General features: G+C 37.1%; 1 protein-coding gene across 1 annotated transcript in view; it reads left to right on the forward strand.

Annotated features, from left to right (window-relative positions):
• Nucleotides 1-17,069, forward strand: part of LOC145715479 (ankyrin repeat domain-containing protein 26-like) — an 89,115-nt gene extending 72,046 nt beyond the window's left edge. Inside the window, exons 22-26 of the mRNA XM_081795673.1 lie at nt 6,786-7,076; nt 7,618-7,835; nt 9,081-9,309; nt 15,417-15,462; nt 16,828-17,069. Coding sequence (XP_081651799.1) covers nt 6,786-7,076; nt 7,618-7,835; nt 9,081-9,309; nt 15,417-15,462; nt 16,828-16,847 — 804 coding nt within the window. The 3' untranslated portion in view covers nt 16,848-17,069. The remainder of the gene's footprint in view (nt 1-6,785; nt 7,077-7,617; nt 7,836-9,080; nt 9,310-15,416; nt 15,463-16,827) is intronic.
• Nucleotides 17,070-22,679: the final 5,610 nt, after the last annotated feature.

Raw genomic sequence — 22,679 nt, forward strand, 5'->3', positions numbered from 1 at the left:
CAAAAGACCTAGGGTGACGGGATGGATTAAAAATCAAGACCCATCTGTATGCTGCCTATAAAAACCTCATTTTAGACATAAAGACACCTGAAGATTGAAAGTGAGGGGATGCTTGCACTGTTGGTGGTAATGCAAACTGGTGCAGCCACTCTGGAAAACAGTGCGTAGGTTCCTCAAAACAATTGAAAATCGAACTACCCTACGACCCCTCAATAACACTACTGGGAATTTATGCAAAGGATACAGGAGTGCTGATTCATAGGGGCACATGTACTCCAATGTCTATAGCAGTGCTTTCAACAATAGCCAAATTGTGGAAAGAGCCTAAATGCCCATCAGCAGATGAATGGATAAAGAGATGTGGTTTATATATACACTGAAATACTACCTGGCAAGGAGAAAGAGTGAAATTGTGCTATCTCTGGCAATGTGGATGGAACTAGAAGGTATTATGCTATATGAAATAAGTCACAGAAAGACAGATATCATATGTTTTTGCTCCTATGTGGAACTTGAGAAACGTAACAGAAGACCGTGGGGGAAGGGAAGGGGAAAAATAGTTACAAACAGAGAAGGAGAGGGGCAAACCATAGGAGAATCTCAAATGCAGAGAAAAAATAGAGGGTTGATGGGGGGCAGTGGGTAAGAAGGGAAAGTGGGTGGTGGGCATTGAGGAGGGCACTTGTTGGGATGAGCCCTGGGTGTTGTCTATAAGTGATGAACCACGGGAATCTACTCCCAAAACCAAGAGCACACTATACACACTGTATGTTAGCCAAGTTGACAATAAATTCTATTAAAAAAAATGAAAGCGAGGGGATGGAGAAAAATTTATCACGTTAAAAGAAAAAATAGCGATACTTTTGTTAGACAAAAGAGTCCTTAAAACAAAGACTGTGGGGCACCTGGGTGCCTCAGTCATTTGAGCGACCGACTAGGTCTTGGCTCAGGTCATGATCTTATGGCTGGTGGCTTTGAGCCCATGTTGGGCTCCAGGCTGACAGCATGGAGGCTGCTTGAAATTTTCTCTCCCCCTTTCTATGTCCCTCCCCAACTCTGTCTCTCTCAAAATAAATAAACCAAAAACAAAGACTGTAGCAAGAGCCAAAGAATGCTACTGTATCATAATAAAGGGTACAATCCAATAGGAAGATCTAACAATTGTAAATATTTATGCACCCACCAAGAGAGCACTCAAGTACATAAAACAATAACCAACATAAAGGAACTAATTGATAATAAGACAGTAATAGGGTACTTTAACACCCCATTTACATCAACAGATCTTAAAAAAATCACCAAAAAATACATCTTAACAGAAAATCACCAAAGAAACAATGGCTTTGAGCCATACAGAGAAAGAGAGATATCATATGTGTTCACTCTTATGTGGATCCTGAGAAACTTAACAGGAATCCACTGGGGAGGGGAAGGAAAAAAAAAAGATGTTAGAGTGGAAGAGAGCCAAAGCATAAGACACTCTTAAAAACTGAGAACTGAGGGTTGATGGGGGGTGGGAGGGAGTGGAGGATGGGTGATGGGTATTGAGGAGGGCACCTGTTGAGATGAGCACTGGGTGTTGTATGGAAACCAATTTGACAATAAATTTCATATATTTAATTAAAAAAAAGAAAAAGAAACAATGGCTTTGAATGACAGAGCGGACCAGATTGGATTTAAGAGATTTTTTTCAGAACATTCCATCTTAAAACAGAATACACGTTGTTTTCAACTGTACATGGACTATTCTCAAGAATGGATCAAAAAAAAAAAAAAACAGGCCTTAATTATTAAAAACAATACATGCAGGTTAAATAACGTGCTACTACACTGGAATGGGTTAAGCAAGAGATACAAGAAGAAACTTAAAAAAAATACGTGTATACAAATGGAAATGAAAAAAAAAAAAAAAGAAAAACAATGGTCTGAAACCTTTGATATGCTGCAAAAGTGGTCCTAAGAGGGAAGTACATAGCAATATAAGCCTACTTCAAGAACCAAGAAAAATTTCAAACAACCTAACCTTACACCTAAGGGAGCTAGAAGAAGAACAACAAATGAAGCCTGAAGCCAGCAGAAGAAAGCAAGTAATAATGATCAGAGCAGGGGGCCCTTGGGTGGCTTAACCGGTTAAGTGTCTGACTCTCGATTTTGGCTCAGGTCATGATCTCACAGTTGTGAGATCGAGCCCCATGTTGGGCTCTCTGCTGGCAGCATGGAACCTGTCTGAGATTCTCTCTTTCCCTCTCTCTCTCTGCCCATCCCCCACTCATGTGTGGTCTCTCTCAAAATAAAATTTAAAAAAGAGATTAAAGCAGAAATGAATGATAGACAAACAAAAAACAGATAATACTAGAACAGATCAATGAAACCTAGAGCTGGTTCTTTGTAAAAATTAATAAAACTGATAAGGTGTTAGCCAGAGTAATCAACAAGAAAATAGAAAAGACCAAAATAAATAAAACCACAAATGTGAGAGTAGAAATAAGAACCAACACCACAGAAATACAAACATTTATGAGAGAATATTGTGAAAAAATGTATGCCAACAAGTTGGACAACTTAGAAGAACTGAATAAATTCCTGGAAATATATAACTTACCAAAGTAAAACAAGAAGAAATAGAAAATTTGAAAAAAAAATCAATAACCAGCAAGGAAACTGAATCAGGAATCAAAAAACTCTCAACAAACACAAGTCTAGGACCAGATGACTTCAGATGTAAATTTTAACATGTAAAGAAGAGCTAATACAAAAAAAAAAAAAAAGTTTAACCTGTCCTTTTCAAATTGTTCCAGAAAAACATAAAAGGAAGGGAAACTTCCAAATTTATTCTATGCCAGCTTTACCCTGATACCAAAACCAGATAAAGACACCACAGAGAGAATTACAGGCCAGCATCTCTGATGAACATGCAAAAATCTTCAACAAAATAAGCAAACTGAATACAACACTACATTAAAAAATCATTCACCGGGGGCAGAGGCAGCTGGGTGGCTTAGTGAGGCAAGCATCCAACTTCAGCTCAGGTTATGATCTCATGGTCCGTCGGTTTGAGCCCAGTGTCAGGCTCTGTTGGCAGCTTGGACCCTGGAGCCTATTTCAGATTCTGTGTTTCCCTCTCTCTCTGTCCCTCCCCTGCTTGCGCTCTTTCTCAAAAATAAATAAACATTAAAAAAATCATTCAATCATTCACTATAACCAAATGGGATTTATCCCTGGTTTGCAGGGGTGGTTCAATATTTGCAAATCAATGAATGTGATACCTCATATTAATTTTTAAAAAAGCATAAAGTCATATCATTGCAATAGATGCAGAAAAATAATTTGACAAACTATAACATCCATTCATGATACAAACTTCAACAAAGTAGGCTTAGAGGAACCATACCTCAACATAATAAAGGCCATATATAGAAAATGAGCAGCTAATATGATCCTAGCTGGGGAAAAACTGAGACAAAAACTTTAGATCTTGCTTCTCGTTATCTGCTTCTTCTCATTAGCACCATTGGTTGTTAGTAAATTAATCTTAACATTTATTACATCCTACTTTAATGGAGACCAATTTCTCCTATACAGGTTTATGTGTCTTATCTCTTTTTTTTTCATCCACTTTTCAATTTATCATTTTTGTTTTTTTTCTTAACAAACTGCCCAAAGGTTAGATTTCTTTTGTTCACAAATCTGTTAGGAAAAGTGTGGCCAGGACAGCTAGTCTCTGCCCCGCTCAGCTTCAGGTGGGGCAACTGAAAGGTTTGGGGTTGGATCCATTTGAAGATTTGTTCACTAACGTCTGGTGGTTGATGCTGGCTGTTGCCTGGGACTTCAGTTCAGGAGGCAGCAGCAACACTTAAACTGACACACCTAGACCCTCTTTGTGGCCTAGGCTTCCTCACTAGATGGGGAGCTAGATTCCAAGTAAGCAGCCTGAGATACAGAGCAAGGAAGAAGCTGTATCGCCTTTTGTCACCTAGGCTTGGAATACACACAGGATCATAGTCACATATTCTGTTCATTAGGAGCACGTCACTAAGGTTGTTCCATGGCCTTTTTTTAAATGGAATTAATATTTAAAACCTATGTACACCTTTAAAAAGCAGTATACTTTACCCACTGGCCACAAATGTTTGTATTCCTCCCACCTGAAAAGTACATTCACTCCCCTCCCCCTCCAATACCTCCTTGCAAGTCTCAGTTATCATGGCCTCAGGTTCAGGGCTTGAGTCCAAGATCTTACCATCTTAATCAGGTGCAGTGGGGATAAGCTGCCTGGGTTATGGTATCTCAAGTATAGCCCCTTGAGTGCAAGTGTTCTCAATATGAGGACTTGAGAATGAAAGAGACAGTTATTTACCACTCACAAATGCAACATTCTAGTCAACTGCTGAAGACTCACCCATTCAGAAAAAGAAGATGGGAAGCACCCTAGTCCATAAGAGTTTTGAAATATAGCCTGATGCATGCTGTCAGTTCTTAAGTTAGGACTTAATCCTAACCACGGGAATACTTTCTCCATGTCTCTTCCCTTTCTTTACTCCTTGAGCTCTTGGTTCCTTCCTTTTCATAAGGAATGACCTGTATTTGTAGCCGTTTTTTCATCCTGCTTCCTCCCTGTGGGACTTCTAAGACCCAAAGGCCTCATTTCATTTTGCACTATTTGGTCTCTTTTAGCCCAAGTTAGCAAATAGTATGCTTGCTACTATATATCTCTTACCTTTTTTAGTTTTCTGTAAATATTACTGGATTTCATGCCGTGTTTTAGCAAAGCGACCCTCCCAAGTCCTTTTGAGATAAGCTTTTCGCTTCAGGTTTCCTGCGAAGCTCTTATAGGACATTGCCTTTAAAATTCGTCTACTCTTGGGGCTCCTGGCTGGCTCAGTTGGTAGAGCATGTGACACTTGATCTCTGGGTACTGAGTTTAAGCCCCATGTCGGGTGTGGAACCCACTTTAAAAAAAATCTTATACTCTTAAGATCCTTAAAGAAATTGGAGGCATACCTTAGATCCCTCTGTTTTCCTGGTAGCACCCTGGAGTTTCTCTTAACCCAAAAGCCATTTCTTTATTTTAGCATTATTTGACAGTTCAACGTGTAGAGAGGCTGTAAATGAGAAACAGATGCTTGAACCCAGTAAGTCCTGGTTCCTTTCAGTTGCATAGTCTTTCTTTATTTTCTCTTTCCTATCCGTTTTACTTTCAGGTATTTTGTAGCATGACTTCCCTTTCCTCCAGTGTCATTTTCTTCACTTGCTTAGAAACCCTTGCTGTCAGCCTCTTCACAGGCCATCAGGTTTCCACTAAGAGTCTTGTGGAGGCCCTTTTTGGGTCTCATTCTTACGCTTTTCTACATCTTTCCAGGTTCGACCTACCTCCTGGTTCAAAGGAAGTTTAGTTTTAGGTTTTTTTTGAATAGCAGCACACCATTTTTAGTATCAGTATCTGTGTTAGTAATTTACTGCTGCATAATAAGCCACCTCAAAACCTAGTAGTTCAAAACAGCATTTCTCTTGTTCACCAATCTTTAGTTGCGGCAAAGCAGAGTAGGGCAACTCATTTCTTCTTCATTTGGCATCAGCTGGCATAACTGGAAGCTGGAGACTAGAATCATCTAAAGGCTTGTTCATGCACGTGTTTGGCTGTTGAGGCTGGCCTTTGGCTAGGACGTTGGCTAATCTCAGCTGGAGTATCTACATGAAGACTCACTAGGTAGCCTGGGATTCCTCACAACGTGGTGGCTGCGTTCTAAGGGTGAGCTTCCCTAGAGAAAGAAAGTCAGATGGAAGCTGTATCACATTTTCTAAGCGGGCCTTAAAAATCACAGCAGTTCTGCATATTCTGTTCACTAGAAACAAGTTACTGAAGCCAGCATATATTTAAGGGGAGGGATTTTCACAGAAGTATCAACGAATTTATAAAACCAGCACATCCACTCACCTTGTCTTACCAATCATATAGAATGGATGGAAGTCCTTCCCAACTCAGCATCACTGAAATTCCAGCCAGTTTTGTTGTTGTTTTTGTTTAATATGATCTCTTATTTTCTAGAAAGTAACAACGGATAACAAGATAACAGTATTGAATTAAATTTTTTTTTAGCCTCAAAAAAGTATGTGGATCATCCAATTAAAGTTTTATACTGGGAGATGTGATTTCTTAACACATCCTGGAGAATCATTTCTCCTGGGAATGCACTTCAAATTAGCATAAAACATTTGCAGTTCAGAAACAGGCCGTGGCATTAGAAGCATTACTTATAGATTCATGAATTAGAGTCTTATTTCCAGAGTCTTACGTTGGGACGTATTTTTTGACTTGGGCATACATAAGTCAATATGACATTGCTAAAAATTCTTTAAAAATTATAGAGTGTTAAGATGGGGGAAGGGCTAAGAGACTTTCTCCTAAGAGGGGACTTATTTTATGAAAGAAAGATATGAAAAAATCATAGAAAAATAAAAGTATAGAATCAAGTGCAAATGTTGTGTAGTAAAGAGAATGATAGCAAAGATCTATTTCAGTAACACCTGATGGCTTTAACTTGGCCCTTGATTTTCTGAGTTGTTTAAGGTTCCACATTCTAAGACAGGTAACATTTCATTGCAAATGAGTTTATTTAAAAATTTGAGTGCCTGGCTGGCTCAGTTACTCTTGATCTTGAGATTGTGAGTTCAAGCCTCACACTGGGCGTAGAGATTACTTAAAATCTGAAAAAAAAAATTTTCATAGTAGTTTTGAGTTAGACTCTTTTCACTCCCTTCCAAACTATAGTGTTTTATTCATGCAGGCTGATGTCCTTACAACAGAACTGGAAACTACATCGTCAAAATGTCTACACCTGGATGCAAAAAATCAAGTTCTTCAACAAGAGTTATTATCAGTGGAAGCTTTCGAAGAAGAACGTGAAAAACTAGAGAGCAACAACAAGAAGTTACAGCAAGAAGTAGTAAAATTGAAACAATTTATGGAAATGAATATGGTAGAACGCAGTCAAGTGGAGCAGTATAAACGGGAGATTGAAGAAAGAGCACGACTGGACATAGTAGAAAAATTACACGAAGTCAACCTGTTTTTACAGGTTAATTGATTGATCTGCAATGTGCTTTAATTCATTTCACTGCAAATTACATTTTGGATAGATGTATTGTAGGGGTTTCCTCTACTTGCTTTATGGTAATTTGTAGATTTCTGGAGGCATTTGTTCCTCCCTTTAAAGATTTCAGTTTTCATCATTATTCCTACAAAATCGAGAGGATAAGAAACAATGATGATTTAAACAACTAGTCTCACTATTAAGAGGAAAAGAAAAATTATGATTTAAAAATTCCACTGTACTTGGATTATTCTTAAGTTTATTGTTGACTTTTAAAATTTTCTCATTGATTCTATTATTTGAATTATCAGATTGAGTGAATACTAATACAGGAATGATTGAACTTTAATTTTATAAATCATATTTAATTCAGTTGACATTGGTGATAAATATTTTACACTTGAGCTTTTTTGCATTTAAAATTTCTCTCTGAAACATTGACTCAGAACTAAAGGAAACAGGTATAATTAATTATTCAGATTATACCTATTTTGAAACTATCCTGTTAATTTTTGTTTTTCATTAGGCACAAGCAGCAGCTCAAGAAAACTTGGACCAGTTAAGAGAAAATGCTCATGCTTCAACGAGAAGTCAAATGGAACTTAGAATTAAAGATCTGGAATCTCAGCTCTCTACAATGAAGATGTCTCAAGAAGATTCTACTAAAACAGAGTTGGAAACCTACAGGCAACTCTACCTAGAAGAATTAAAACTTAGAAAGTCCTTGAGAAATAAGCTGAACAGGTAAGTCAAAACAGAATCATAGACAAGAAATTTAGCTTATTAATTTGCCTCTAAAGCATAATTTCTGTGGAGCCAAGATCATGAGATGAGTAGGAAGTGAAAGCCAACTAGATTGTGTCATTTTGGAAAATGAGGTTTCTAAGTGAACTTACCTTTGCAATGTTAGTCCAGGACAGTTTGCATCCCTCCTCTTTTTTTCGGTTTTACAGGACCTCTTCCCCCACCCCCCCCCTGCACCCCCCGCCCTGTATATTTTCCATTGATCGGATCTGCTAGTCTTTAAGTGCATTGTTCAAAGCTTTCTCATTTAGAAGCATATTATTATAAAATTGCTTGTCAGAATTACCCGAGATAGAAATGTCGATGAGTTTCTTTTTGGAAGATTACATCTTTAACCTAAAAGGTCAAGTACTACTACTACTCATCCTGGCAGCTTGGTACATTTATTCTCTTCATTGTGATCTTTGGTATGATTACTAGAGTGGGCCTTGAGGCAAACCATCCTTTATGCTTTTTCTACTTTACATAAAGGCATCCAGGTGAAATACAGAAAGACTCACACAGGGCTGAAGGGTAGTATAATTCCCAAAGTGGCTAAAAAGAGCACCATGGTGGGAGGGAGGCATGTGGAAGACTGAAGACAGAAAGGGCAGACTCTGCCTCCAGTGCCTTGGTAACTGTTATAAGCTAATTGCCTCTGTAGCTGTTTTAGTTCTTTCTGATCACATCTCTGTCATCTACTATCTCCCCTAGAGATTGTTGGTCTCAATGATTCCTCAGTGTCAAATGCTCAGTTTCTTTGAGATAATAAGTGAAATGTACAAGAGTGGTGAAAGCAAACGCTTGAAAATGTCTTTGAGGGGTGGTTTAGTTTTATATCTGTAAACAGGTTTACTAAATATAAGTATGTATATATAATGGCATCCTGAAGGATCCTGTCAGTACAGCCACTCCAGAAGACAGCAAGTATTATTTGTTAAGCCATGTACATCACTGATAGCCACTTCTCTCCCTTCCCTAATTTGAATTGTTAGTAAGGAATCCCCCTGGAAACATAAGTATTTCTTTAGAACAATTTTAAAAGTATAATTTTAGATAGTAGGTGTGCTCCGTCACATGTTCAGTGTTAAAACACTATTCAATGGCAAATGCTATTTACTATTATGGAAACTTAAAAAAAATGTATGTTATTTAGGAATGATTTAGGGAAAAAGAAAATGTATTCGTGTTTTTTACTCTTCCCAGGACTAATGAGAGACTGTCAGAGAGCAATACAAAACTTCTTGTGGAGACACAGCAGCACCAAACTTTACTCAGGACCCTTACTATGAGCCCAGGCCTGGAACCACCTTATTGTGGACATTTTGAAAATAATTTAGTGCTCAATGGGAACCTTACTCCAAGAGGAAACTTAGTGATTCCTACCTTAAACCCACGGCCGTCATATGACGACAGGGAGACTTCCTTGTGGAAGGTTAGTTATATTATCTGTTTTAGTTTGGGTTTCAGATATCTGATATAGTTGTTGCTTTTAATTTGGCGAAATTCTGAGTTGTTTAAGTAACTAACACATACGAAGTAAAAGTCAGCATTATATGTGCTAAGAAAGAACTGAGGTAAATTATATATATATATATATATATATATATATATATAAAAAATATATTGTATAATATATAATATTATATTTATATAATATTAATATAATTTCAATATAATAAAACATAATATGTATAATATATTATAATATAATATATATAATATTTAATATAATATTAATATATAATGTTAATTATATAATTATATAATATTAATATATAATATATATTATATATTATATATATATATATATATATTAGTCCCTTGATCTTTAATTTCTAAGAGATACTTATTTTTATTTTATTTTAGCAAGAGAATGAATGAGTGCATGCAGGGGAGGGGCAAAAGGAGAGGGAGAAAGAGAATCCCAAGCAGGTTTCATGCTCAGCACAGAGCCGAATGTGGGGGTCGGTCTCAAAACCATGAGATCATGACCTAAGTCAAAATCAAGATTTGGACACTAAAAACAACTGAGCCACCCAGGTGTGCCAAAAGAGACAACTAGCATTAACTGTATTCAGTAAATATAACTAAACTTACCCATGTTAAATTTCTTGAAAAGCTTTCATTTAAATTTGATTTTAGAAAGTAAATGTTATTGCCTGGTAACCACAGGTACACTTAGATGCTTGGACTTATTTTCAGTTGGCAGTGGTTCATTAACATTTGAAAGTTTTGCTATAATCCAGTTTGTCCAACCCTGTATGTCAGTGAATGATCATCCTCCAAACACTTAACGACATATGAATGTTTACTATTTAAAAGAATCCAGGGGGGTGCCTGGGTGGCTCAGTCAGTTCAGCCTCTAACTCTTGATCTCAGCTCAGGTTTTGATCTCAGGGTCATGAGTTCAAGTCCTGCATTGGGCTCTACGCTAAGCATGGAGGCTACTCTAAAAAAAAAAAAAAAAGAATCCATGATAAGTCCTTTTTATGAATTAAATCAACTTGTAACACTAAAAAGGTAAATTTCTCTTTTAAGTTAAAAGTGTTGCTATTTTCTTACACGAGAATACATCTTTAATTGCTTTCTTATTTATGGCACTTTTTTTTTCTTTTTCCTTTTTTTTTGACTTATACCACCTTTGTTTCTATTTTTATAAAATATCTTGATGAGTGATTATAGAGCATTTTATAAATAGCTAAATCAAGCAAATATTTGAATTTTTTAAATGAAACTTTTATTTCTTCAAATGAGTTCTTTGCCCCTTTGTCTTTTCTTTTTCTGGAACCCCTGGAATGCAAGTATTATTACACTGCATGTTGTCCCACAGGTCCCTTAACCTAGCCTCATTTTGAAAATTCTTTTTTCTTTTTGTTTTTCGGCTTGGATGATTTCTACTATCCTGTCTTGCAAATTGTTGATCTGTTCTTCTGCATCTTCTTATCTGCTGTTGATTCCCTCTAGTGTATTTGTCATTTCTGTTATTGTATCCTTCAGCTCTGATTGGTTCTTTTTTATATTTTCTATCTCTTTCTGATGTTATCACTGGATCCATTCATTCTTCTCCCAAGTTCACTAAGCATCTTTATGACTGTTACCTTGAACTCTTTATGAGGTACATTACTTATCTCTGTTTCACTTAGTTTTTTTTTCTTAGGTTTTGTCATGTTCTTTCATTTGGAATGTATTCCTCTGTGTCCTCAGTTTGTCTGACTTTCTACGTTTGTTCCTAAAATGGTTCCTTTCAACTTTTTCTCTCTTTCGAGTGAGCGATGCTTTTGAACAATGTACGTTAGTTATGAAGTCAAGGAAGAAGAGAATGTTTCTGTCAGTGTTGTCTAGTCATTTTTCTCGGTGGAACTGTGACAGGTGACACTGGGTAGGCGGCAAGTAACCCTGCTCTTCTCTTTCTAAATTCAGAACACAGGAGACAGGGAGATGGAGAGAAACTTAGTAGCTTTATTACTAATACACACTAACAAGTTGGAGGATATGATTTAGGTTATGTTAGCCACTTTGGGCTTCCTCCCAAATTGGGCACTTCCCCACACAGTTGTAAATTGAGGAAACAAATGCTTGACCCCCACCCCGGGGGCCGGGTGCTTACCACAGAGCTGAGAGCAGACCCAAATTCATGTTACTGTGGGCAGGCACATCTTTTCAAAGAGGAGATTCAGAAACGCATAAGCACTGCTTAGCTCCTTCTCCCAATTTCACCCGTTAGGTAAGTCTCCCTTCCCGTCGGGAGGGAGACAGAGATAAGTCCACATGTGAGAAGTGAAGGTTCACCTATAATTTCCGACTGGATTTAAATTATAAATAAAGTGAATTGTGTCTTTTGTACATACCAACGAATGATGAAAGGTTAGGCAGAAGCATGCTAGAAGGGAAAGAGAAATCTGTGTTGGGTTTTAAATTTTGCTATAAATAACCACACCATGGGTTCACTCATTTGTTGATTGATTTTGATAAAACAAATTTTCTTTGGAAGGAATAAGTAATGCTTTCAGGAAGAATTTCCTCAGTTTCAGCTTGCTTGCTTCACCTAAAGATTTTCTCTTTAAAGTTCTCTGTCCTGTGGTTTAAGAAAGTTGTGCTTGTGGTGCCTGGGTGGCTCAGTCAGTTAAGCGGCCGACTTTGACTCAGGTCATGATCTTGCGGTCCGTGAGTTTGAGCCCCACATCGGGCTCGGTGCTGACAACTCAGAGCCTGGACCCTGGTTCAGATTCTGTGTCTCCCTCTCTCTGACCCTCCCCCGTTCATGCTCTGTCTCTCTCTGTCTCAAAAATAAATAAACGTTAAAAAAATGTTTTTTAAAAAAATAAAAAAGTTGTGCTTAAAAATTGACTGTTACCAAAAGGAGTTAACATAATTTCTGTTCCTTTATTTTCATTCATGACTTTAAAATTTGTAATTTAGTTAGAGAGCTACTATTGTGTGCCTCATACCTAAGCATTACTGAGCCACATGACAAAGTTTTATGTATTCATTTTCTCTGAGTTATACTTAAAATACACGTATTTTTCCTGACCATGAGGAAGTAACTGGCATAGAACTCTAGGCTTGGTAAGACCACAAGTGTAGTCCTGGTCTGCATCTAGTTGGATTCATGACCTCAGGCAAAGTACACTCTCTCTGAGCCCTTTTTGTCTATTACGCAAAATTCGGGACTTTGACTAAATTAGTGACTTTTATACCTTCGAAATAATTTTTTTCAAAGAATAGAATGTATTTTTTTGCATTAAACTGTATTGTGTAAAACAGAGAGAATTAGAGCTGTCTAACTAAAGGAGAGATGGAGACTACGGCTGTGACTTCCTTGTCCCTCACTCCTGCAGTGTCCCCAACCGAACCTTAGATTTCTATGGGCCATATTTGAATGCTAACAGTTAATGAGAAAATCCTTCTAATTAAAAATCCTTTAAAAATGTTCTTTGAATTAAAATTTGCTGATATATAGTTTTTCTGTGTATAATTTTCTCACCCTCTTATATTTCTGATCAATGGAAAGGTATACACAAAAGTACACATGTGTTCTTATTCATGGACTTGAAAGCTATTTTCACCATCGAAACACAGTTTTTACCTAGAAATAAACATAAAGGTCACAGAGGTAAATATTTAGGAAAAGAGCTTTTGGGGAAAAGATGCAACATTACCTTGGTAGCTCCTTAAGTCATGTCATATAAAAAACGTGGTTTATATTTTATATCGTATTTATTAATGGTAACATAAAATTGTTTGAATAAAGCCTTCCCCCATCATCTGGTATTGAGTTATTAATTTTATAAGTCTGGTATAGTCATGTTGTCCCATTCATTTTATAAGGCCTGAATATAATGCTATTGTCAAAAAAGTGTTATGGTTCCTCAAAAACTTAAAAATAGATATTCATTAATTCCACTACTGCGTATTTACCCAAAGAAAATGAAAACACTAATTTGAAAAGTTGTATGCATCCCTATGTTTATGGAAATATTGTTTGCGATAACCAAAATAGGGAAGCAACCTAAGTGTCCATGGAGAGATGAATGGATAAAGACAATGTGTAATATGTATACAACGAAATATAGCTCAGCTATCAAAAAGAATGAGATCTTGCCATTTGTGACAACATTGATAGACCTAGAGGGCATTATGCTAGGTGAAATAAATCAGAGAAAGACAAATAAATACCATGTGATTTCACTTACATGTGGAATATAAAAAAACAAAACAAGTGAACAAACAGAATCATAACTACAGAGGACAAATTGGTGGTTGCTAGAGGGGAGGTGGGTAGAGAGGTATGGGCAAAATAGGTGAAGGGGAGTAAGAGGTACAAATTCCAGTTATAAAGTAAATAAGTCACAGGAATGAAGAATACAGCATATGGAATATCGTCAATAATATTGTATTAATGTTGTATGGTGACAGAGGGTAACTACACGTACGGTAGCAAGCATAGCATAGTGTATACAATTGTCCAATCTGAATTTGTATACTGAAAAACTAGTGTAACATTGTATGTCAACTATACTTCAATTAAAAAAAGGTATTAGGGAAAACAGTCTCTGAAAATATTGGGAAACATGTCAGCCAAAACATTTGTCCTCACACCCAAATTTGTAGACATTGGAATCCTTATCACCACAGTGTTGATTATGTCCTGTACACTATTTTGGAGCCCGTTTGGGGCATTCAGGGAGAGGCTACCTTGTCTAAGAAAGATCTAAATAAGAACATTCTAGACAGGAACAGTTGTAATATACAGTTGACCCTTGACCAACATGGTTTTGACCTGTGCGGGTCTACTTTACTTACACATGGATTAGTTTTGGATACTGTACAGTACTGTAAGTGTATTTCCTCTTCCTTCCGTTTTTCTCAATGTCATTTTTTGCCCTAGCTTATTCTACTGTACAAAACATGTATGAATCCACTGTTTATGTTACCGGTAAGGCTTCCAGTCAACAGTAGGCTATTAGTAATTAAGTTTTGGGGGGATGAAAAATTATATACAGGTTTTTGACTGTACCCCACCCCTGTGTTATTGATGGGTCACCTGTAGTTGGAAATATTCGTACACATTTCATAAGTGGATTACCATAACTTTAATAAGTCAAGTGTTTCAAAACTTGGTCCTAATTTGGAGAAAGGAAACAAAGTTACAATTGAAAATTGTATATTGTTTTCCTTATCTCTAATGGAGAAAGTTATAAATCAGAAGCTAAGTTTTGAAACTGTTGTAACCCTCTATTTTTCCTTTCTTCAAAGAGATTTTCTGAAATCTTTGTGTGCCTATGAAAGGAAATAAGTGTTTTAGTCATAATACAGATAGCAAAACATTTTTACTCAATTTTTGCCAGTGGAATTTCCACATGACAGTAAGACAGTCCCACTTTCTTCATTTTATATGTATTTAAGAGTCAGTCCTGAAAAATTAACAGCAAAAAGCATTCCTTCAAATTTTGTTTTTCTACAAGTGAAAAAATGGAAAGCCCATTTTAAGGAACAATTCATTAAGGTAAAAAACTGATTAAACTTTCATAAATGGCAGTTTTTCTAATCATTTCCAAGTAATAATTCACTATACAATATGATTCTTGTTTAAACTTTTTTGTACCAGTAAGATCCAACATGTTTCAGAGATTATACATATTCAATAGATCAATATTAATTATGCTTTTTATCAGTCTCACTTAAATAGCATTATATATATATAATGTACACATATTATTATATATATTAATATAATACACATAATATATTATATATATAACATACACATATTATATATACGTATACACACACACATGTATATATGTATACATGTGTGTGTGCGTGTATGTATGTATCTGTTCTCCGTTATCTAAAACTAAAATAAAATAGGTAGGAATTTATTTTATTCATGTTATAGTTTTTCTGTTTAAGCAATCCCTAACTTTGGTTTAATCTCTGCAAGTATTATTTCAAGACCACATGTCCTAAGCTATATATAATTCCTAACATGTCTTTTGTTTACCCTACACATTCTAAATAATATTTGCCTTATTTCAGACGCAGCGGGAGTTGGAGAAAAGAATAACCAGAGCACTAGAAGAAGGTATGTTGCCAAAATGTATGAAGTTAGATATCATTGATATCTGAAATAAACTATAAATAGTAAATGGCATCCCTTTCCATTGTTTGGATAATAGATACTACATTCACATTTTTTTGTACATATAGAATAAAAAATGTAAAAGCATGAGCATAATGAAGAACACACTTCTTCCTCATTTAGTCCTCATGTGTCATAGCTCTTTTAAAATCTCCCACAAGTCTAGGGGCACCCAGGTGGCTCAGTCGGTTGGGCGACTGATTTCAGCTCAGGTGGGTTCAGGCCCCACAGAGGGCTCTGTGCTGAAAGCTCGGAGCCTGGAGCCTGCTTCAGATTCTGTGTCTCCCTCTCTCTGTGCCCCTGCCCGCTTGTGGTTTGTCTCTCTCTCAAAAATAAATAAACGTTAAAGAAGTTTTTTCAATCTCCGTAAGTCTATATATCTGTTATTATTTCTGGCGACAATCTTCCTTCACTGGTGCCATCCCTATGGAACTGTCAACCTGCACAAGTCTCAGAAAAGGTGTGCTTTATCAAATTGTTGTTTCTGCTAGTGATAGAAGACCCAAAAAGCCAAAGTCATCTTAGTAATGCTTGGTTAAGTAATTAGAGGTCATATAGCTGTCATCGACAGGTAACGGGTTTCAATCTTCACTCATTGATTTTGTCATTGCTTTTGCCCTTGGGTAAAACTTCAACTTCCTTAGCATGGAATGAAAACACCCAAATCAGTTTGCTCTTGCCAGATGATTCAGCCTTGTCTCTCACTCTTTGCCCTACTCTGCTGCTTTGCTCTAGCACCTGTCAAACTAAACTACCCATAATTGCACAAGTGTTCTTCCTCACTTCTAGCTCTTTGTATGTGCTTCTTCCCTCTACCTAGCACACTTTTTCCTTGTCCTTCAGGTATCAGCTGACATATCACCTTCACCAAAGAGCAGACAATATTGACACAAAGCTGGGATGTCCCTTCCGTATGTTCCAGTAGTGCTGTGTTTTATACCTGTCACTTACATCTGTATACTTGGCTCTGTTTGGAAATGCCTGTTTGATTTTTCCGTTTATAGTTTATGATTGTTCAGGGTGGACTGTGTCCTCATCTTGTAATTTCACCTTGTAATGAAAAAACCAGAAACTCTGATATTTATCCACAATAGCAATTAATTCAGTGTGCAACCCTGAGCAAAACATATTTAATACTAATCTTGGGTTTCATATTGCAGTTGTACGTAGGTATTTTTCATTTTTCTTAACACTCATAAAGGCCCCAACTTTCTTTTTCTTTTCTTTTCTTTTCATCTTTTTTTTTTTAATCACTTGTAGTGAAAAATATTTTGGAGAAAGAAGATAATTCTTTCTTTTCCTTTTCAGCTGCTACCGAATTTGAATGAGGATCCTTTAGAACTCCTTTAGTATCTACTGATGATTCAATTCTAAATCAAGATCCAGTATGGAAAGCGTCACGAGAATATGTACAGATTTTGAACAAAAATTATATGATTTGAAAAATAAATAGAAAAAATTTACTGGATGCTTACAAAACATTTTCATTGTTTCCCAATTGAACACACTATATGGCAAAGTCTTGATTAAAGGAAAATGTTTTTGTATCATATGTGTGTAATGAAAATCTTTATAATATTTTAAACTATGTTTCTTGGCATCTCATTAACTTTTAAGCACATTTTGTACGTGGAAACCAGCACTAGAGGGTTTTACATACATCAGACTGCTCCACTACCAGCGGTTTGAACAGCACCCAAACAACCAAGTTGTCATTAATACTTCAGTAGTGTTCATGGATGGCTTTTTGTATTTTCCAATTTTTATGACTATATGTGGGTCTAAAGATTTAGACATTATTTTGATGTATTCCTGCTATGGCTATTGCCAATGTTTGTACATATTACAATTTTTTATAGTGCCGTAGAACCTATCTATAATTTTAATTGTAAACACTGATTCGTAGCTCTTTCCACACGGAGAAATAAGATTTGCCTAAGGCTTTTCGCCTTTTCTATTTATTTATTTATTTATTTATTTATTTTTTATTTGCTTTTTAGAAACAAAGTTAGAAAAAAGAAAAATTAGACAAAAAAAAAAAAAAAAAAATCCCCCCCCACCCCCGCCCCAGAGCCATTTGCAAGTAAATTGCTAATGGGATGCCTGATTCCTGTAGCATTTAAATCCTACAGGTCAGTTCATTCCACATAACTACCATACAACCTTCACAATCAGAACATTAACTCTAATACACTCGACTCTTAAACAATGGGGTTAAGGGCTCTGACCCCGCCCCCCACAGTCAAAAAGCCATAACAACTTTTGACCCCCAAAGACTTAACCACTACTACTACCAATAATCTTTTGTATATGTATCATACTCTATTCTTAAAATAAAGCTACAGAAAAAAATACCATGAAGAAAATTATGAAAGAAAATACATTTCCAGTACTGAAAAAAAAAATCTGTGTGTAGTCAGTGCACCCATTAAAACTGTTTTGTTCAAGGTTTCAGTATAATTCTATCGTTTATTCCTCATAATTCTTTTTAAGTTTGGTCACTTATCTGTAGTATACGTTATACCAAGGAAGGTCCTGCTCAGAGCCATGTATTGAATTCAGTTGTATGTCTTAGTCTCTTTCACTCTAGAACAGTTCCTTTGTCTTTCCTTGACTTTCATGACTTTTAACCTTTTGACGAGTAAATTCCAGTAATGTGGAATGTCTTTCAACACGGATTTTTCTTAGGTTTCCTTATGGTAAAATTCAGATCATACATTTTTCGCAAAGGTATCACTACAACATACTCTTTTCATCCTATCATGTGACCTACAATTTTGATTTGTCCCCATACTGGTGATGTTAATGTTGGCCACTGGAGGTACTATCTGCCAGGTTTCCACTTTCCAATTATTTAGTATTTTATGGGGAAGTACTTTGAGACATGTAAATATCTCCTTTCTCAGACACCCTGTGCCAGGCCACCTCTTCTGCAGATGACTTGCCCCCCTGCAGATTCTGAAAACCCACGCTGGGCTATTCTTCCCCTGTGCAGATGCCTCCCTACCCTGTTCAGTCTGTGATACTTCATTATTCTATACCATTCACTTTCCAGGGATGCTCTCACTTGAGCTCCAACACTGTGCAGGGTGACTGTCCTACACGTAATGCCTTCCCCATTCTAAGCTCCAACACCTCACTCTGGACCCCCACAACTCCATGCCTCTGTTTCTAGGACTGGGAACTAAAATGTTGGGGATGAGAAAGAAGAAAGGAAGGAAGGGCTCCACAGGTCTTTTATAATCAACTTGGCAAGCTCTCCAAAGCCGGTTCTCATTGGAATTGCATCGAATCGGCCAACAGTTTGTAAGGAAAGACATTTCTTATACTGATTTTTCCAAACACCTAGTCTTTTAATTGTTTAAGCTTATTCCCCACAATATATTGTTTCTTACTCGAGTGTTTTGTCTGCAGATTCTTTTGGATTTGGTACATGCAGTGACATATAATCTATAAATAGTGGCATTTTTGTTTCCAATTCCTAGAGCTTTCATTTTTTTTCTTTCCTACTACAAGAATGACGTTGAGTAAATGTGAGGATAGTGAGTGTTCATGTCTTCTTGAAATTGCAAAATGTAAAAGTAGTTTTCTGTAACTATGTAGATAGTGGGGTTTTTAAAAGTGTATGTCTTTTATTAGTCTCTTAGTTTGCTCTTGCCGTTTACAACAGATCACCATCAACACAGTGTCTTAAAGCCCCACGCATTTATCTCACATTTTTATGGGTCAGAAGCTAAGCAATGGCTTAGCTGGGTCCTTTGTTCAGGTTCTCACAAGGCTGTAGCCAAGGTGTCTGCTAGACTGCGCTTCCCCATTTGGGTGCTTCAACGGGGAAGAATCTGCTTCCAAGTGCATTGAGTTTGTTTTTAAGAGAATTTCCTTGTGACTGTGTGACTGGACTCATTTCCACAGCTCTTTGCTAGTTGTTGGCTAGTTGGAGGCTTAGGTCTTAAGCGTTCCCAGACACTTGTCTTAGTCTTTTTGGGCTGCTCTAACAAAATACCATAGGCTTATGAAAAAAAAAAGTTTTATTTTTCACCCTTCTGGAGGCTGGGAAGTCCAAAATGAAGGCACTGGCAGATTTAGTGTACAGCGACGTCCTGCTTCCTGGTTCATGGATGCTGGTCTTCCTGCTTGGCGCAGGGCCAAGGGAGCTCTCACAGCCCTCCTTTATAAGGGCACTAATCCCATTCATGAGGCCTCCACCTTCGTGACTTCATCATTTCCCAAATCCCCCACTTCTAAATACTATCACGTTGAATATTAAGAGTTAACACATGAATTTGAGTGAGTGGGGACACAAATATTCAGCCTAGAGCAATGCTGTTCCTTGTTGGCCACGTAGACTTCCTCAATACGGCCGCTTAGTTTAGGAGGCCAGCAAGGAGAATGTCACTTCAGAGAAAGCTCAGTCCTCCTTGAAGGGTGTTCACGTGATTAGATCAGGTTTGCCTAGCATGATCCTCTTTTGATTGACTCTGATATACTGAATTATGTCTGCAACATTCCTTTACATTTGCCATATTCTAATAGCTAGAGTCAAGTCACAGATCTTAAGAGAAAATAATTATAAAGAAAAGTGACAATACTCAAGGGCAGATATTATGGGGTCACTTAGGGTCTTTCTGCTACAAGTATATTAAGGAAGTTCCCTTATAATACTAGTTTTCTAAGTTCTGTCATGAATGAATATTGAATGTTAAAAGATGTTTATTTCACATCTATTGAGATAATTTTTTTAACTGCTTATTTTTGAGAGAGACCAAGCAAGCCAGCAGGGGAGGGACAGAGAGAGAGGGAGACAGGATCTGAAGCAAGCTCTGCGCTGACAGTGGCGAGCCCAATGCGAACCCCACGTGGGGCTTAAACTCACATACTGTGAGATCATGACCTGAGCCTAAGTTTGATGTTTAACCGACCGAGCTACCCAGGTACCCTGAGATAAGTTTTTTAAAATATTTGTGAATGGGGGGAGGGGCCAAGATGGCCAAACAGCATGAAAGTTTTATGTGTCTCCCATCCATGAAATACAGCCAGGCCAACACGAAACCATCCTACACACCTAGAACACTGATTGGAGGACTAACACAACAATCGGAACAACCCGAGCCACAGAATTCAGCAGGAATTTACCCCAAAAGAAACAGCATGAAGAAACGACAGCCAGGGATTTAACCAACAAATATACAAGCAAGATGTCTGAACCAGAATTTAGAATCACGATAATAAGAATATTAGCTGGGGTCGAAAATAGATTAGAATCCCTTTCTGCAGAGGTAAAAGAAGTAAAAAATAGCCAGAATGAAATTAAAAATAATATAACTGAGCTGCAATCCGGATGGATGCAGTGGCAGCAAGGATGGACAAGGCAGAACAGAGAATCCGTGATATACAGGACAAACTTATAGAGAATAACGAAGCAGAAAAAAAAAGAGGGAGATTAAGGCAAAAGAGCACGATGTAAGCATTAGAGAAACCAGTGACTCACTAAAAAGGAACAACATCAGAATCATAGGGGTCCCAGAAGCTGAAGAGAAAGAAATAGGGGTATTAAGGTTATGTGAGCAAATGATAGCGGAAAACATTTACGAAACCTGGGGAAAGACACAGACATCAAAATCCAGGAAGCACAGAGGACCCCCATTAGATTCAACAAAAACCGACCATCAATAAGACATATCATAGTCAAATTCACAAAATACTCAGGCAAGGAGAGAATCATGAAAGCAGCAAGGGAAAAAAAAAAAAAAAAGTTCTCTGACCTAAAAGGGAAGACAGATCAGGTTTGCAGCAGACCTATCCACAGAAACTTGGCAGGCAAGAAAGCAGTGGCGGGATATAAGCAGGGTGCTGAATCAGAAAAATATGCAGGGGCGCCTGGGTGGCTCAGTTGGTTAGGCGTCCGATTTTGGCTCTGGTCATGATCTCGCAGTTTGTGAGTTCGAGCCCCCTGTCGGGCTCTGTGCTGACAGGTCAGAGCCTGGAGCCTGCTTCGGATTCTGTGTCTCCTTCTCTCTCTGCCCCTCCTCTGCTCATGCTCTCTCTCTCTCTCTCTCTCTGTCTCTCTGTCAAAAATAAATAAACATTAAACAAATAAAATAAAAAAATAAATGCAGCCAAGAATTCTTTATCCAGCAAGGCTGTCACTCAAAATAAGTGAGAGAAAAAGTTTCCCAGACAAACAAAAATTAAAGGAATTTGTGACCACTAAACCAGCCCTGCAAGAAATTTTAAGGGGGACTTTCTGAGGGAATAAAAGATGAAAAAAAATTATATATACATACATACATATATACATATACATATATATATATATATATATATACTAAAAGCAACAAAGATTAGAAAGGAGCAGAGAACACCACCAGAAACTCCAAGTGTACAAGCGTCACAATGGCAATAAATTCATATCTTTCAGTACTCACTCTAAATGTCAGTGGCCTCAACGCTCCAATCAAAAGGCATAGGGTAACAGAATGGATAAGTAAACAAGGTCCATCTATATGCTGTTTACAGGAGACCCAGTTTAGACCTAAAGACACCTTCAGATTGAAAATAAGGGGATGGAGAACCATCTATCATGCTAATGGTCAACAAAAGAAAGGTAGAATAGCCATACTTATATCAGACAATCTAGTCTTTAAAATAAAGACTGTATCAAGAGATGCAGAAGGGCATTATGTCATAATCAAGGTGTCTATCCACCAAGAAGACCTAACAATTGTAAACATTTATGCGCCAAATGTGACAGCACCCAAATATGTAAATCCATTAATCACAAACATAAAGAAAGTCGTCGATAGTAATACCATAATAGTAGGAGACTTCAACACCCCACTCACAGCAATGGACAGATCATCTAATAAAAAAAAAAATCAACAAGGGAACAATGGCTTTGAATGACACACTGGACCAGATGGACTTAACAGATATATTCAGAACATTTCATCCTAAACCAGCAGAATATACTTTCTTCTCCAGTGCACATGGAACGTTCTCCAGAATAGACCATATACTGGGACATAAATCAGCCCTAAGTAAGTACAAAAAGATTGAGATCATACCGTGCATATTTTCAGACCACAACACTATGAAACGCGAAATCAACCACAAGAAAATATTGGGAAAGGTAACACATACTTGGAGACTGAAGAACATCC

Source organism: Panthera onca, chromosome A1 (assembly GCF_046562875.1).
Source record: "Panthera onca isolate mPanOnc1 chromosome A1, mPanOnc1 haplotype 2, whole genome shotgun sequence".
Taxonomy (NCBI): Eukaryota; Metazoa; Chordata; class Mammalia; order Carnivora; family Felidae; genus Panthera; species Panthera onca.